This window comes from Podarcis muralis, chromosome 11 (assembly GCF_964188315.1).
Source record: "Podarcis muralis chromosome 11, rPodMur119.hap1.1, whole genome shotgun sequence".
Taxonomy (NCBI): Eukaryota; Metazoa; Chordata; class Lepidosauria; order Squamata; family Lacertidae; genus Podarcis; species Podarcis muralis.
This window is the reverse complement of record NC_135665.1, coordinates 35112761-35130554: the sequence shown is the minus strand read 5'-3', so window position 1 is coordinate 35130554 and position 17794 is coordinate 35112761. Positions and strand designations below refer to the sequence as shown.

Sequence of the window (17794 nt, the reverse complement as noted above, 5' to 3'; positions counted from 1 at the left end):
TGACCCTCATTTAGTTCTACCTCATTTAGTCCAGGAAGTGGACTAGATATTGCATAGCCTTTCCTACCTCAGGTGCTGTGAAGATGTGGAGCTGTGTGTCATCAGCATACTGCTGACCCTTTGCAACCCCCACAGCTCCTAATGATCACTTCTGCCATTGTTCCATTTATTCAGGTTGCAGTCCAATGGAACTAATGTGTGTAGGGAAACTGAGGAAGAGCCATGGTGTTCTTTTTTGGTTTTCATCACTGAATTACCCAGAGTTGACAGGGCAATCTCCTTTTAAACTGAGCAGTGGCTTGACTCATGGGGTGACACAGAAGAGAAATCTCAAATGTCTTATTGGTTCATGCCTGGATATAAATGACTGTTCTGCATATATAGCTTTAGAGATTAAGTGGTTTACGAAATGTCGAGTATTTGAAGTGACCTCGTAGAGCTTGTTGGCAGGAAGAGTATTACACATATGTGTATGTAAAGTAAGTCTGTTTGCGGGTTCTTCCTTTATGCCTGTTTTGTGCTCCCAAGTGTGGGAAGCAATTGTTCTGGGGATCATCATACTTGGGTGGGTGCAAGTTGCTAAATCCTAATGCTTGTCACCCTCCCAATGATTAATGGACACCAATAATCTACACATTATCTGATTTTCATTGTGAGCCATTTTCCCATGGTTCCTTTTCTTGCTTGATTGTACTCTATAGTATTACCCTGCAAAACTGTTGTGGGTATTACAGATGCCATTGAAAATTTCCTTTTTTAAAAATAATCTTTATTAATTTAAATTACACACTTATACAAAGAATTTACAATCTCATACTACAAAAAGAAAATTAAAGAAAAAACAATTAAGAAAAAAGAAAAGAAGAAAATACAGAAAAAAGAAAGAAAAAGCAAATTTGCGTATATAAAACAAACACATTTAATCTTCCTAATTAATACTTAGCCATTGAAAATTTCCATAACAACTATGGATGCTTATAAAAACAGAAATTTTTACCAGGTGTCAGATGGCCTTGGACAAACAGTGTTCAAAACTCCCATTGTTCTAGGCGCATTTTGTGACAGGGAATTTCATTAGCATGAGCAGTTCTTGAGCTCTGGGCGCAGTACTGCGCCTAAGATTTCAGATTAAAACTGCAGAGCGGAAGGAAAGGATGACTTCTGCCTCCCCACTTCCAGTTACTCCCTGAAGACTGGAGAAGAGACCCTCTTAAGAATATTAGGGGGTTGGCATGGGAAGAACAAGACCATATGAAAAATGAACATAATATTTTAGCTGTAGTTCGTTCATTTTCAGTTTTGTATTCTTATGTAAAAGCACTTCTAGACATTCTGTTGTTGTACCCATAGCCTAGGTTTAAGGTGCCATTTAGCTCCTTGCTTTCATATCTCAGTTTCTAACACTGTGGACAATGCATCCTTTGAGGAGCCTCCTCATTTGTCAGTTGGCCCCATTGGGTTTACCTGGCCGCTGTATTACAAACAGCACTTGGCAGCTCAGTCTAACCACCATTACAATTTCCCACAATGCCCCAAAGTGATGCTATATAGCAGGAATGTCCAACAGGTCGATTGCGATCTACTGGTAGACCCCTGGGAGGTTCGTTGGGTCCCTTTCCTTAGCGCTGGTAAAGCCCCACCCTTCATTGTTGCACAGAGTTTAGTGAGGCTGTTTGTTTCCCCAGCAATCTGTTGGTGAGTGGTTGTCCCCTTTTCTCCCTAAAAATGGCCAACAGCTAAACTTTGAACTCCCCCAAAATGTGGCTCTCCTCCATTAAAAAAGCTCAACAACTTGGACCTGAATAACTGGATCACTGCCAGTTTTTAATTCTGTGAGTAGATTGCAGTCTCTTGGGAGTTGGCCACCCCTGCTATATAGGAGCATTATATGAGATGAATTTGACAGCTAGATGTCTCAGCTGGAGAATTAATATGGCAGTTGATCCGACTGTCAGTTCAGATATTTTAAAGGGGAGCTTGGACTGGCGCTCGACTCTGCTGTGGGGCTGAGGCCTCAGCAGTGACCCAAGGGTGTCGGGTGCTGATACTGGCCCTGACTCCTAGTCATTAAGAAGAGGGGTGATACATATTCATGGAATGTGCAGGGTGTCACCATGGAGAAATGGCTCACTACAAGGATCAATAAATGTGCAGGATGGCTCTTAAATGGATCAGTGTTGAAATCTGGGTGGCGGTACATGCTGGTGTTGGAAGACCTGTTGAACTAAACCTAACTTTATTTGTGAATTGGGTTGAGTGTAAGAGTTAAGAAAGAAAAGGAGCACAAAAAATAATTGAATAATAACATTAAAATACATTGCAGTGGAATATAAAAGGGAGATAAATAATTATCTGATCCCAGGCATATGTTTACTAAGCCCGTAGTGTTTACTTCTAAGTAGAAATGTTGAGCTTACGCTATCAAGACCAATGCCAAAGTGCGTACTTGTTTACTCTTCAAATCATTCACATGTTTTGGTTTGATGCTTTCCTTAACATAGGATTGTGAAATGGGCTTTGAAATCATAGCGTAACTTCAGATGGGGCGAGCAAAAACTAAATTGAGTTGTAAATGTTAAAAAAAAGAAGATAAGGAGCATTAAAGAGGAGAGCTGATTCAAATACTACTGAGCTCTCTAGAAAGGTCCTCTAATCCTGTGAGGTTTGGTTCGAATCCTGGATTTCAGGCTATAATCCTTGCAGAGTTATGTGCACCTAAACCATTTTATTTTAGTGGGTTTATGTGTGCCTTACCTGGATATCATCAGGCAGTTCATATTTCTTTAGCTTTAGAAACTTTTGAATCATTGTGGTGATTTTTAATTACTTGCTTCAGCAGTCAGCAGCAATAAATTGACCTATAAAGTGTTTGATTAATTACAGAATGTGATAAGGGATGGAATATAAAACCAACCATGTTTTGCCTTATTTTGTACTTTGAAGAAATCCTGTAAGAAACTGCATTGTGACAAAAATGTGTATGGAATCTTCCAACAGTGCCTGAGGAAGATATTTCCAAGGAAGCTGCTGACATGGAAATGGAACGAGAGAAATACATTGGAGAGCTTAAAAAAGTGTTGTTATTTGAAGGAGGACTGGCAGACAAATACAATTTTGATATTTCTAAAGGAGGAGTGGATGGAGAGTGCCTCAATTTTTCTTATGAAAAGAATCTGAAAGATGTTTCTGTAAGTATTGCTTTATTAAGAATTGTTACATTATGGTTTTCCCAAGAGAGTTTCAGTATAGTAGACCATTAATCTTCAGTAATATAGTGGACACTGCACAGCAATTCCTTAAACTTTATTTTTCAATAATTCTGTAATGGGTAAGATCTGTGAGGTTGTTTTTAATCAGTATAAGGATTTCTTTGACTTTTTGATTCCAAAATTTAAGTAAAGCAAGGAATCATTTTGTTAAACATACATTAAGTTTGAGTTATTGTCTTAATCCCAAGGAGTAAAAGGCTATATAGTTACTCTGATGAAGGCAACAACAATGAAAGCTATGGGAACAGCTTAAATTATAATGTAGCTTTGTATTTACCCTCCTCTTGGGAACATAATTTGAATGAATTTAATTTAATGCTTTTAGACTATCTGGCGTGATTTGAAAAATGGCAGAAGTTTCTTGTAAGTTACTAGCATTGATAAATAAAAATATTTATCACATGAGGTAAACAGAGGCTTTCCAGATCTCTAATTTTTTTCAGACCTGGTGGTAAACCTTTTATATATGGTTTTAAGTCACTAACATTTCTTCAATAACTCACACTCAAAGCTACACATGATGTTAATGTTATGTAGTTTTGTCCCTTAATGCTTCATCTATTTATTTTACTTAAAAACAACTGCTCAGGCCATAGACACCAATGTGATACCTGTGGATACGTATGAGAGGGAGAAAGATCAGAAATCTTTCCTCTGCCGTTTACCATCTTCTATTTGTCCTTCCTGACAGTGCCCTATGCTTTCTACTTTTATGTTGGAAAACTTATATGTGTTTGTTTCAGGGGAAATAGGCACTTTTTTTGAGGAAATAACTACCTATCTGCACCATAGAATTGTAGAGTTTGAAGGGACCTTGAGGGTCATCTAGTCCAATCCCCTGCAATACAGAAATCTTAACTAAAGCATCCATGATAGATGGCCTCAGTCCACCACCTCTTATGGGAGTCTCTTCCACTGTTAAACAGCTCTTACTGTCAGAAAGTTCTTTCTGATATTTAGTCAGAATTTCCTTTCGTGTAACTTGAGGTCACATCCTTTGGAGCAGGAGAAAACAAGCTTGCTCCATTCTTCATGTAACAGCCCTTTTGATATTTGAAGATAGCCATCCTTTCTCCTCTGTCTCCTTTTTACCAAGAAAAACTTATCAAATTCCCTTCACCGTTCCTCATAAAGCTTGGTTTCCAGACCTATGTTCATTTTGGTCGCCCTCTTCTGCACACATTCCAGTTTGTCCATATCCTTCCTAAAGTGTGGTGCCCAGAACTGGACCCAGTACTCCAGGTGTGGTCTGACCAAGGAAGAATAAAGTGTACTGTCCCCTTAATCAGGACAATTTACTTCTGTTGATGCAGCCTAGAATAGCATTAGCTTTTTTTCTGCTGCATCACGCTCTGGACTCATGTTAAGCTTGGGGTCTTCTAAGACTCCCTAGGTCCTTTCCACGTGTAGTACTGGCAATCCATGTGTCTCCTATCTTATATTTGTGTAGCTGGTTCTTCAAACCTAAGTGTAGAACCTCATATTTGTCCCTACTGAGATTCCTTTCTGTAGTTCTATTTCCATAGTTCTAGTCTCACTGAACCATGTAGGTTCCAAAAGGTGGCTTACCAGGCAAGCAGACTAGACCTGGGAAGCTGTGCTCATCAAGGCTATTGCATGAAAACTGCAGTAAGATCAGGCTGCGCTCTTTAGTGTACATCATTGGAAATAAGTCCTGTTGACTTACTTTCTTTCTTTCTTTCTTTCTTTCTTTCTTTCTTTCTTTCTTTCTTTCTTTCTTTCTACAAAATTTATCTGTCACTTGATTGTAATAAAGCCTCAAATCCATGTACAATAACATATAACATTTTCAGTAAAGGACAGTCACAGAGATATTTTTTAAAACGTTCACAAATAATTGGAAACAAAATAAGCTGAAAACAAGATTAAAACGCATGTAACTTCTATATGTCTGGAAAAGCTTTCCTAAACAAAAATGTTTTGAGCAACCATGGGAGAGTATAGCGAAGGCGTTTGCCTGATGTCATTAGGCAGGGACTTCCAAAGTGTAGGTGCTGCTAGACTAAAATATTGATTTTTTACAAGAATGCATATTATCTGGCACCTGATACAATACCAGTTTCAAAAATTGAAGCAGTCAAGTGAGCATATATGGGATAAGACGACCCCACAAGTAAACTGGTCCCATACTGTTAAGGGCTTTATATATGAATAGCAACATCTTGAACCTGGCTTGGTTGAAAATTGTCAACCAGTTGCAGAGCAGAGATGTGATATACTAACAGGGTCTCCCTCCTGTCTTCAGCTGTGCCAGAGTTACTGTGGTTAAGCTCTCCTGGTCCAGGGACAGCACTGGTCACAGCTGAAATAAAAATAGGCCATGCTTCCACATAAATGTGTTCAAGAATGAGAAGCCAGGGTAACAATTTTTTAAAAAACCTAATTTGTATTTTATTTTAACTCATCACATTTGTATTCTGACATTTGTGTGTGTTATCTTCATGGCAACCCAGTGGCTTGCCCAAGGCCACCCAGTCAGCTTCATGGTTCGATGGGGATTTAGATAAGGAAATCTAGGTATGATTGAGGCGGACAGTCTTGCATAGTGGTGATGACATCAACCAGTGACATTATCTGTGATTTTGAAGCGTTAACATTTTTCGTAATGGGATGGATAATAGTGATGGGTTGTTAAAAGTTAACCCGCTAAGCATGTGGATAATTTGCGTAACTATACTAATCAGGAAGGGGGTCTGGGGAGCATAACATAGTATGGGCCTCCTTTAGTTGAAAATTTCAAGGTAACCCAGTTAATTTTATCTACTATATTAGATGTAATAAGTTAAAATAAAGGAAAGGAAAATAAGGGCTGTTGACTGGGGAACATGTACAGTTGGCAAAATCTGTATGTCTTTGGAAATACTTGCTGGAAGAAATAGTGGTAGTTTAGTTTGAGTCATTCTGCAATAAACTAGACAAAGCATTGGAAAATCTGTGCCTTGAAGCAGTCTTGCATTGGCATTGAAATGCATTTCATGACCTAATTAGGTGTTTTGCATCCTAGAAATTTATAATTCTGTGACAGCTAGCCCACACATGGGGCAGACATGAAAAACCTTCCAGGCAATGATGTTTTAGTGAAGTACAATTCATTCGAGTCAATTCACAATTCAAGCTAGTCCTCCTGAAATTTGATCTTCAATGCCTTGTGAGTGTTGATTTCAACACTGGGCCCACTGAGATGTGCAATTGGAGTCACATTCAAATCTACATCTCCAACAGCTGCACCAATAGAACTTATTTCTTTTTTGGCAGTTTAATTTTTTGCATTATGAGACTCAAATAGATTAGGAATTGGGGGTTCCTGTTTTGTGGTTTTATATTTTGATTTTGTTCTGTGAACCACCCTGAGACTATTGGGTATAGGGCGGTATATAAATTCAATAAATAATAATTATTATTATTTTACTTTAATGAATAGAGCAAAAGAAAACTTCCTTTGCCTTTCTGATTATGATATCCCAGATATATGTGCGATGCTGTGAAATTGTATTTGATGTTTGTCAGAAGATGTTATTAATGTGCAATGTAGAGAATTAATAAAGAAAGGTTGCAGTTGCTACCAATAATTATTCTTCCCATGGAAGAAAAGGATTTACTATACTGTAGACAGAATGTTACAACTTCATAATAGTTTGATAGCCAAAAGTAATGTTCAGATCAATTATTGCATAGTTTAAACTATGTTATGAAGAAATAGAACAAGTATATAACACTGCCTCTGTTTCTGTGAAATGCTTTGTTCTAAGTCCACTGAACTTTCAGCCAAAGGACACGAGGCTTTCGTATACCAGAAAATACTAGAGATCTGTATTAGTTGCATCTGAAGCCACTAAATTATATAATACCAATTATTAATGACTTTGCCTCTTAAGACAGCTGTCTTTTGTCTTCAGAGTTTTTAACATGCTGCTCTTTGGAAACGCTCTTAGACTGGTAAGGGCAAACTAGACTGTTGAGAATTGCATTAAAATAACAATAGGCTTGGTACACAGTAGGGCTTGTGTGTCAAAGCAGCTGCAGAGCAAAATGGGCCACACACACTGAGAACTCAGTAAGGGGCCATTGAGGCTGGGCCAGCTAAACTGCTGCCACCTAAACAAACACCATAACAAGAGTCAGTGATTTACTGTTTGATCTAAGTAGGTGACCACTTGGAAGTAAATCTTTCCAAGTACTTCAGCTAGGAACTCTCTGCATATAACAAAAAAATGGGACTCCTGCAAGACTTTCTCATTGGAGGTGGCAATTAAATTGATTAAAGGCCTCTTGATAAGCAGCATTTGAGGGCTAGCAAACCTTTCTGTATAATAAGGTGGCAAGTATTGTATTTTCTTTCTGCCTCCACCCCCGCCTAAGAACACTGCTAAAATTTTAGTCAATGAAGTTCTGTCAGTATGTGGAAAACGACATGATTTACTAGGCTGAAGAAAGAAACCCACATAATTTGTTTCAGCTTGTCCATCTTTTTTTGTAGTGTGTTCTTAAAATACAGGTCACAGGACAGAGGGATAATTTTAATTTTCAAATGGATTAAAGCATCACCTTATATGCATGCGTATATTTTCACATATCCCTCTGCACCATCACCAACTAGAATTTGTGTGCATTTCAGAGTTTCCCATATGGTAATGTCAAGGACCCAAAGGCTCTGAGTTGTGCTTTCCTGTTTTGGGATGCATGCTGGGCATTATAGCTCTTGATATTTCAAGTCAGTGTTTACATTTTCTTGTTCAGCTGAGTTAAAATAACTTCTTGTCATGAGGAAAATCTTTAAATCATGGGCTGGTGACAAGACTTGGTTTCCACAGAGGGAGGAAGAGAGAAAGAGAAGAAAGAGATGATTATGGAACATCAAGTGCATCGTGACTGCTCTGCCACATCATTCATATTGTTATTTTTTAAAAAAAATATAAACCTACAGGACGTAAAATGTTTTGCCTACAATTTGCCTTTGCCAGTGTTCTGCATTTTCAGAGAAGGAACTTATTCCCTATTAGATACTATGGAAACAGCTGCAGGCTCAAACTGTGAATTTCTAGCATTTCACATTCATAAAGGCAAATGTTTAAATTTATTGGTTGCACAAAAAATTAAATCCTCGTTGCTTCTATTTCTGATAGTCAGTCAATGCATATGTAAAAAAACAGGACCACCCATGTGCAAGCTCTGGGGAACCCAGCATGTTTGGGGGAGCCCAGATGTGCATGTGTATGGGAAAGAGGAAGTGAATCTCTAAAGCGAATTCGCCCAAACAGCCCATTGTGCAGTGAGCATGCTCAGTGGCCACCAAATGCTGACTGTGGGGTCTAGCTCTAGGGGATCAGAAATCAGGTAGAAAGACTGGAATGGAGTACGCTTGGCAAGGGCATGGCTGGGTAACTAGAACAGTTAACAGGGCATTTTGTCATATTTATGATATTTATGGCTGGATTCAAAAAGAACTTAATTTTTTTGCTTACAAACATGGGAGTCTAGGGAAGACGTGAGAATGATAAAAGGGTGATAAAAGGGTGGGGGCAGTTTTGAATCAGTGCCGTGCTTGTTTATTTGCTTGCTTGCTGCTACTGCTGCTGTTGTTTAAGAAGGCACCTACTAAAGAGAGAATAGTATGCAGGGTCTTTTTGTATCATAAAAGTCATTCCAGGACTATTTGGATTCTGGCCACACTATAGACGGTTTTGCTCTTTGCCCCTCTGCCAAATCTCCGATTTAAATTCACCATAGTTCTGGTTAGCAGTGTCAGTTCCTAAACCTTAGCATTTTTGTCTCTGCAGCTAACAGCAGCTTCTAAGGTGGAGGTGCAAGGTAAAATTCTCCTCCTCACCATGTTGTAGCCAAATCCCTTCTCCAGTGGCTGCTTCTTGAAATATACTGCAAGCTTCGAGTCCAAAAATTATGGCAGCACTTCAAGCCTTATCTTTACAGCCATTGATGGACCCATCCTTTGTAAATTTGTACAGTTATTAGTTAGTACTATATTGCAAAAACATCTAAACTGGTGGCCATCATATATATTTTGTAGTGAGATTTCATAAATGAAATATCTGTCATGTGAATTAAATTAACATTGTGAAGTAAATTAACATTGTGGTTCATCTTGTTTACCTACCTAAATTATTAACAGCTTTTCAAGAGTAATTACTATATTTCTAATCTAAGAAAACTGTTTTACACCAGTGATGTTTTGTTTCGTAGCCATTTGTTGGATTCCCAGAGAAGCTATACCTTGTGCATAAGAAGACTCAGAGGAATCTCCTGATAGCTGGTACTCTGACTCCCATTACTAGAATGAGATTTAAATTAAACAAATGGCCCTGATTCTATGTACATAGGCCATGGCCCAGCATATAATGTCCTGGGAATATTGTCAAATATCAACAACCTCTACATCTGGCAAATGACAATTACAGTCCTCATTAAAAACCTGGTGTTTACCATGAATAATTAGTATACTGAAAGAAGTTAAATGTAAAACCTTTCCTAAAGCCTTACATATATCAGTTTTCAGGAATTCCTCATTAACAATCCAGTAATTCCATTCATAAAAGGTAAAGGTACCCCTGCCCGTACGGGCCAGTCGTGTCTGACTCTAGGGTTGTGCGCCCATCTCACTTAAGAGGCTGGGGGCCAGCGCTGTCCGGAGACACTTCCGGGTCACGTGGCCAGCGTGACGAAGCTGCTCTGGCGAGCCAGCACCAGCGCAGCACACGCCACCCGCGTCCTCCAATTCCATTCATGGGCACAGTTATATAATGAATGTTAGGGAGTGGGTGGCGCTGTGGTCTAAACCACTGAGCCTCCTGGGATTGCCTATCAGAAGGTTTGCAGTTTGAATCCATGTGATGGGGTGAGCTTCCATTGCCGTGTTCCAGCTTCTGCCAACCTAGCAGTTCAAAAGCATACGAGTGCAAGTAGATAAATAGGTACCGCTGCAGCGGGAAGGTAAGCAGCATTTCCATGTGCTCTGGTTTCCGTCACGGTGTTCTGTTGTGCGGTTTAGTCATGCTGGCCACATGACCCAGAAAGCTGGACAAACGCCAGCTCCCTTGTCTGAAGCGAGATGAGTGCTGCACCCCATAGTTGACTTTGACTGGATTTGACCATCCAGGGATCTTTTACCTTTACTTAGATAATGAATAGTAGTGTGTCAACTACAGGCTTCTTTGGATGAAGCTAATTATTGGATAGGGCTAATTATCAGATCTCATTTCACTTTGACTTTTTATCTGTTTTGGGGGCAGAAACTGATTTGGCGACAATCTTTGCAATTGTGTCCCTGCCCATCCCCTGCACCATCCCAGTAAGCATCATTGACACTGCTGTGGGAAGGTCATTGACCATAGACTTTTCTGGATCATCTGACAGGGTTGGGAGCAGGGAGCACTTTTTTGTAATGTTTCCACTTAGGTTCCAGAACTGAATACAAAGAGACTATTGCTCCATCTCAAAGCTATGCATTTTTTCTTTCACTGTTTAATATCTACTGGACAATTTACTGGACAGGGATTTGGAGTTCAGTGTCAGAAATATGTGGCTCTTAGTGAGATGGTGGTTCAGTAAATCTGGTATCTGGTGTCAGTAATGGGTTAGATGAACACCTGTGGACGAGCTCACTCCAGATATGACTGAGATGTTAGTGATTTGTGGCCAGTTGAACTTCTGGTTGTGGTTATGATTTATTGAAGGATCCGGTTTATAGCTTGGGATTTTTTCGTGTTTGGTGTTTCTGGACCTGGCTTTTATGTTTAGGTGGCATATGTGACCACGAGTATTTTTTCAATCCAGCTTCCCCAGTCTGCTAGCTCTCATCTCTTAGCTATGGTGTTTGGTCCACTTGTTGCAGGTTTTGTCGATGGGGTTGAAGTTCATTCTTTTTCAACAAAAGCTTTTATGTTAAGTTTGCAACTCTTCTTTGCATCTGGCCTTCTGACTTATCAGACAGATGGGAAAAAGCACTCCTAGCCAGATAATTTCCTAAAGATTTAACAGCTGTTGATATGAAACTTAAACTAGCAAACATTATTCATACTCCTCATAAAAAAAAACATTTTTGTATGATGATACGAAAATAATGAATATTTTGAACTTGGAGCATAAAATTTATATGGAGAGAGAGAGAAATACAGTTTTGAGGAGTATGTAAGCAATTAGCTAAGTTCTTGAGAAAGCGCTTGCTAGGATCCCTCCAATATGGAGAGGGGGGCAAACTTCATGCTATTCTGTTGGTGCTTGCTGAGTGCTGTTGCTACACCAGCACATGGCAGCCGAGAATGTTCATTGCCTTTTTATGTGAAGCAGATGGTGCCAGAGAATTATGTGGTGTTCATGTAAATGTGGGTATCAGAGGGGTAAGTCCATATCAAAACTTGTCAGCTTTTTTCCATGGTTGGTAGATAGCGTGGCATTGCCATTTGTGTGTGTCTGCCTGCTCTCTGTGGTATCTCTTTGGGCTATGGCCCTTTGTTGGCATCTGGTGATAATATGTTTTCCCTTAGTATTATGCTTTGGGATTTTATTTTTGCACTGCTACAACATGGCTTCCCTCTGTGTCTGCTCCCACTTTACCCATATTTGGCACAGTTGCAATGTCCCACGTTGCTTTGCTGGTGGAACTTAAAGGTGTGCTTGCGGTCACAATCCCAGTTACCTTACATGGTTGTGGTGTTCACTTTCTGTGCTTAAGAACCAGAAACTAAACCAAAGGGAAACATCCAAGGTGGAGATCTTTCTATTTGTTAAGTAATCTTTTTTAAATGCTTGATCATAACCAGGCAAGGAAATTCATAGTCATCTGTGACCAGAAGAAGACCTTTAGGGCTAATGCTGCCTTTAGAGTAGTGATGATAGCCATGACGGGTTAAACCCAGGGATATTGAAAGCTTGTGGATTTTAATTGCCATGTAATTTAAATCAGACGTGCCAGACAGTATTTGTATAACATTTTAAGCACAAAGGTTTGGGCCTGGCATGCTTCCAGTGCTGCATGTGTTCCTCAAATGTTGTTTAGTCATTGCAGTATATTTATGCTATCTAGAAACACATGTATTTAGTTTCCTGAACAATGAGCTTTAATCAAGGCCACCTCCTAGAGATAGACAACAAGGACAACAAGTATGTAGCAAGTACATTGCCAGGATAGAAATTAAGTGTACATTTGCTTGAATCTCCTCTAATCCCCCCCCCCCCGCACAATAGTTTTCTAAGTTGGCGAGGGGTGGGGGGTGGGCTGCTAAAGATGTTTTGGGCAGAGGACTTACTCATATCGGATTTTATAGCTTGGACAGTGGCCAAAACATTAAAGCACTTAAGGAAAAATAAAACGGAAGTAATTGTCATCCGTGAATGCTTGTATCGGCTTAATGCTGGTCCTTGTTGTTCAGCTCTGCGTTTCTCACAACCTGCTGGTATAAAATTTCATTGTAGTTTTCCAGTGGTAATGGCTGTGATCCAGAAAAATTCCCCCACCCTGCAAAGGGAACCTCCCACGTTGAAAACTACTTTAAAATAAAGAGGAGTTTTGAAACCAATTCATAATAGTGGGGGCAAGGAAAGCCTGGTCATGCATGATGTCCACAAGCCCTTGATTACCAAAGGTCCTTTCTGCATGATACTCACTTTTTACAAAATAGGTTGATAGTTGTATTATTGTTCTGGTATTACTTAGAAGCATACACTTCAGGGACAGTCCTCTGTGCAAATAATGTCGTATGGACTCCACCTTTTAGGAACAGTAGCTTGGTTTAGTATTGATGGAGTTTGACCAGAAATCATGGGGTCTTTTAAAATATGACCCGCCCACCCTTACACAAAAATACTTTGACCCAAAATTTGATCACAGGTCTAAAGTGTTGGGCCCAGCCATGCGGATAATTTTTTTCCTTACATTTTTTCAGGGTCTCAGCCATTAGTAGTGTAAGGAACAGGGAAGTTCTGTCCTTTGATTCAGTCCTAACCTTTCTGTCCATAGGCATGTTCCTAATGTACACCACAAAATAGCACACTCTCCTCTAAGGTAAAACAAACTGTCAGTCAACTGGTTGTGTGCCAGAAGCAGAGAGTGAGGGCAAACTGGATGACTCACATAATTATTGCCTGTGTGAGTTTGGAGCCAGCGGCCACGCCTCAGGGATGGCTTTGACTGGCCTCCTATACCAGGGGTAGCTGATGGATCTCAAACATTCAGTTAGGGACTTCCCCTGCATGTGAAGACAGGCTTAAGTGGATTGAGTGGACAAGGCCAATAGTGGGTCCAACAGTCAAGAAGGCAGTTTCTGCATGAGCTGTAGAAGGAAGTGAGGGGCAACCTGGGACGGTAGCCCATCTAGGAAAAGGAAAACTTTGCTTTTGCACTGCTACAACATGGCTTCCCTCTGTGTCTTGCAATATATCTTTGTGAGGGGGAAAAAGGCAAAGGTGTAAATCCTACACAAATCCGGAGCACAGTCCATAAGGTAGTTGGATGGTGCATTATATGCTTCCTTCTGGTAACTCCTGCAGCCAAGCTGGTGCCAAATGTATTGCTTTCCTTTCCTTTGAACCACATCAGCAAGGCTGAGGGGGAGGGGGTCTTGTTACCTGGACAGCCTAAGGACTTCCATATACGCTGCTCAGGCTTGAACCCTGGAGAGGTCACTTTGGTTCTGCTACTGCAGCAAAAACGACATGAGAGGCAGCAGTTATGAGTTACTGGTCTGCAGCCGCAGCAGGCCCTGGGATTCTCCAGTGGTTTGACTTCACCTTCAGAGGTGCACTCCATTGTCTCTTGAGACAGACAAATGCCAACAGTGTTTCAAGGTTTGAAGCAGTTATGTGAAGAGGTCCATGTGTATTAAAACTACATGTTATAAAAGGAAGCTCAATACTGTTCAGTCATTTCCCATGTGGTGAAACATGTTTCGGTAGAAGTATTAATTTTAGTGGAAAGGAGGGATGGAAATCTTAATAAATAATGAAGACCACTTTTAGTAGCCTTTGTCAACCTCACACTTTTCAGCTGCTTTGGACTAGAACTCTCATCAGCTCCAGCTTGCACTGGCTGGGGCTGATGGGGCTCCTTCTGACCGTGCATCATTGTCCCACCACCGGTATCCTGACTCTGAGCCTTCTTCCCCTGACCATTCCCTTGGGGGGTTCCCCGGCTGCTGCCTCCCACCACTCCTCTGCAGCCAGCCAGTCCACGACAGCATGCAAATTCATAATTCAGGAGAGACATGGGTCTCGCAAGGAGCAGGGAGCGAAAGCATATTTCAGGTTCATTATTGAATGTTGCATCTCTCCCTTTCTGGGGGAAAAAAATAGGCATCCTTGAGAAAATGGAACTGAAACCTGCCTGAAGGCAATAGTGCTGTGTGTAATTGGCCCAGTTTGCTCATCACTTTAAACCATTGTTTAAACTATGGCTTCATGTGACGTGTGAACCAGGACATTATCATGAATGAACTAGCCATTAACATGTTAGAGGAAGAAATGTGATTGGATTAAAGGTTATTGTGGATGTGATACTGAATGTGCTACTTGGAAGTACAGAGGGCAGAAATCTGCTCTTGTTATAACAGCGTCCTGCAAAACATTATATCGGGTGCCAAATAATTTATATACCAAAAAGTCATGTTTTCTAGCGGTTCTTACTGCTTTGTGAACTCGGTGACTTTTTCATTTCTGGAAACTTGTTTTAGACACCTACAACCAGAGAGCAAGATCATGCTTTCATGAGCCCAGTGGAAGTGCTTGGCACAGTAAAAACTCCATGCTCAAGTATCATGAGAGCAGTCATAGTTACACAGAACTTCTTGCAGTTTATCAGAACTTTTATTACTTTCTCTGCTTGAGAAAATATTACAGACCATGGATCAAAGTCTAGGGATAGCAGTGGGGATCTTTCCAAAGGTTTCTAATCTCTCGTTATGCCTTCTTACGAACCTTGGCACTTTGGAAGAGGAACTTGAGTCTGATTTGGATGATGAAACAAAAAAGTTTATTCATATATGTTGACTTTAGGATTTCACAATGTTATGGCCTTGATAACAAGATGTCCTGTCCTTGAATGTCCTATGAGGGCAAGCTGATAAAGCATGACTAATTCATTGAAATGGAAGTGAAGGGGAAGAAACAGAGCCTCAGACTTGTGCTTGAAAAATAGCAATTTGTTCTTATTTGAAGATCTCTGTTGAAACATTTGTAAATTACATTCAGGATACAATTGTGGTATATATACATTTTGTAAATAAAGAGATAAATAAACAAATAAGAGTGCTGTGTCTGTGAACAAGGTTAAATATACTAAAACAAATTTTTTCTTCAATTCAGGAGTAGGAAACTTGTGGCTCTTCAAATGTTGTTGGACTCTTAATGGTCAGGGATGATGGAGCATGTAAGCCCAGCAACATCCAGAGAGAAACAGGTTACTCACCTCTGCTTTGGTTAACATATGCATGCATTAATAGGCAAAACTGAAATTGGCTTATTTTCATTTTTCTGAGGGTTAAAAGGTAAAGGTACCCCTGATCATAAGGTCCAGTCGTGGACGACTCTGGGGTTGCAGCGCTCATCTTGTTCTATAGGCCGAGGGAGCCAGCGTTTGTCCTCAGACAGCTTCCGGGTCATGTGGGCAGCATGCGTAAGCCACTTCTGACGAACCAGAGCAGCGCACGGAAACGGCGTTTACCTTCCCGCTGGAGCAGTACCTATTTATCTACTTGCACTTGACGTGCTTTTGAACTGCTAGGTGAGCAGGAGCTGGGACCGAACAACGGGAGCTCACCCCCTCATGGGGATTCGAACCACCAACCTACCGATTGGCAAGCCCTAGGCACACATTTAACTTGCATGATTTCAGCTTTATGTGCTTGGTAGCCAACCAGCTGAAATTGCACAAATTAAATGCACATAAGGCGGAGAGCTTAAAAGCTCTTCCCACACTGGGTTTTCCTAGTGCACCAGCTTCAGAAAGGTAGGAGTTTTCATGCAGAAGCAGTTCCAGGTTGTTTTGATTGCAGGGATTGTGCGTAAATCTGAAATCACATACAATGTAACCTCACGTATGTTGCAAGGTGACGGGGGCGGGACACAGATTCAAATGCATGTTGATGTTTTGTATTCTAATACTCTGCAATGCTTCTTGCCATGGAAAGTCATCTTGGGCCGATCTTGGCGTGGGGGGGGGCTGCGCTTAATGTCACCCCCTCTTCAGGCTGAAGGGGGTGACATTTGGCGCCCCCCCGACTCCCAAGCCTACAGCTTTGCCGCTTGCTGGGCTTGGGGGAGTCGTGGGCGGTGCGGGGCACACTGAATGTCACCCCCTTCAGGATGACAACCGGGGCGGCCTGCACCCCCCCTTCCTATGCCCCTGGTTGCAGCTGATCAAGGCAGCTAGTGTTTGTGATATTCCTGAGCGAAAACAGAAGGATGTGTGGGCCTGGCCATAGGAAGGAGCCAGGGCTATAGTCTTGTCTCCTGCTCCAGGGCTAACTTGGCTGCTGTCTGAGAAGGGTAGAGGCAAGCAAGTGAGCAATAAATAAAAGCCGCCAATGCAAAGAGAAACTACACATGTAATATAGTGTGCCTTAACATTGCATTGTCTAAAAGTTTGAAATTGAAACTTTTAATTTCATCCCTGTTTTTTCCAAACTCTTTGCTTCCATTTCCTGCTCCTTGAACCAGATTTCCTCTTTTCTCCCCCCACTCCCGCACTTTGCCAACAACCCTTTACAAATTAACTGAAAGAAATAACTATTGATTCTTCCTCGGGTATACATTCTTTTAAATGTTTCCCCGCCATTTACTGTTTTACAGCCTGCATCCTGCATATTGCTACTCTTTTTCTTTTCTTTTTAAGTTGGGAAAATGATAGCGGAAACATGTTGGTCAATATATCCCTGCATTAAGCTAGAACAGCTGCAGTTCAGCTTTTTCGTCCTGAAAGCTTGTGGGATTGGCTGAAGTTCATTTTGGATCTCACTAATTCTTCACGCATTTAGCCTTTTGTGTTCCCTTTGGCTCGATTGCGCAGGGGGGAAAACACTTTCTAAAAATGTTCTTAAGCTGTAATATTTAAAGTAAACAGACTGCATTGCTGTGGTAACGAGACAGCACCCATGAATTGTATCAGCTTTGTAAACTGAAAAAAATATTTAAGTCGTTCATCTTGGACGGTAATCTCCACCCAGGTTTGTATTTGTCCAAAATACAGTTTCCCCCTTCATTACTTACTTGTTGACTCACTGTGTGATCTTGTGATGTCACCTGCTACTTCCTTGTTGCAAAAACCTTGGAGGGGATGGGCAATGGTGCAAATACCCTAGTGGATAAATATTTGTATGGGAGTTGAGTTAAAAGTTTCTGTAGCCAGTCAGCATTGTCATGACATTGTCCAAGAGACTGCTTGATTGAAAGGGCAAGAGAAGAGTGGAGAATGGGCTTCCCAATTTAAAGCTGAATGCTGCATTTCTGTTGTGATCAAGCTGTGAATCAAGCCTATCTTGCAGAGCTGATGGTTGCACAAG

General features: G+C 40.8%; 1 protein-coding gene across 11 annotated transcripts in view; it reads left to right on the top strand.

Moving 5' to 3' along the window:
• XRCC4 (X-ray repair cross complementing 4) overlaps nt 1–17794 on the top strand; it is a 99495-nt gene that overhangs the window by 10407 nt on the left and 71294 nt on the right. For all 11 annotated transcript variants that reach the window (XR_013394666.1, XR_013394665.1, XM_077936247.1 and 8 more), the window contains one exon: nt 2998–3188. Coding sequence is in view for 9 of the 11 variants with exons in the window: in XM_077936247.1 (XP_077792373.1) it covers nt 2998–3188 (191 nt within the window). In the remaining 2 variants the exon portion in view is untranslated. The remainder of the gene's footprint in view (nt 1–2997; nt 3189–17794) is intronic.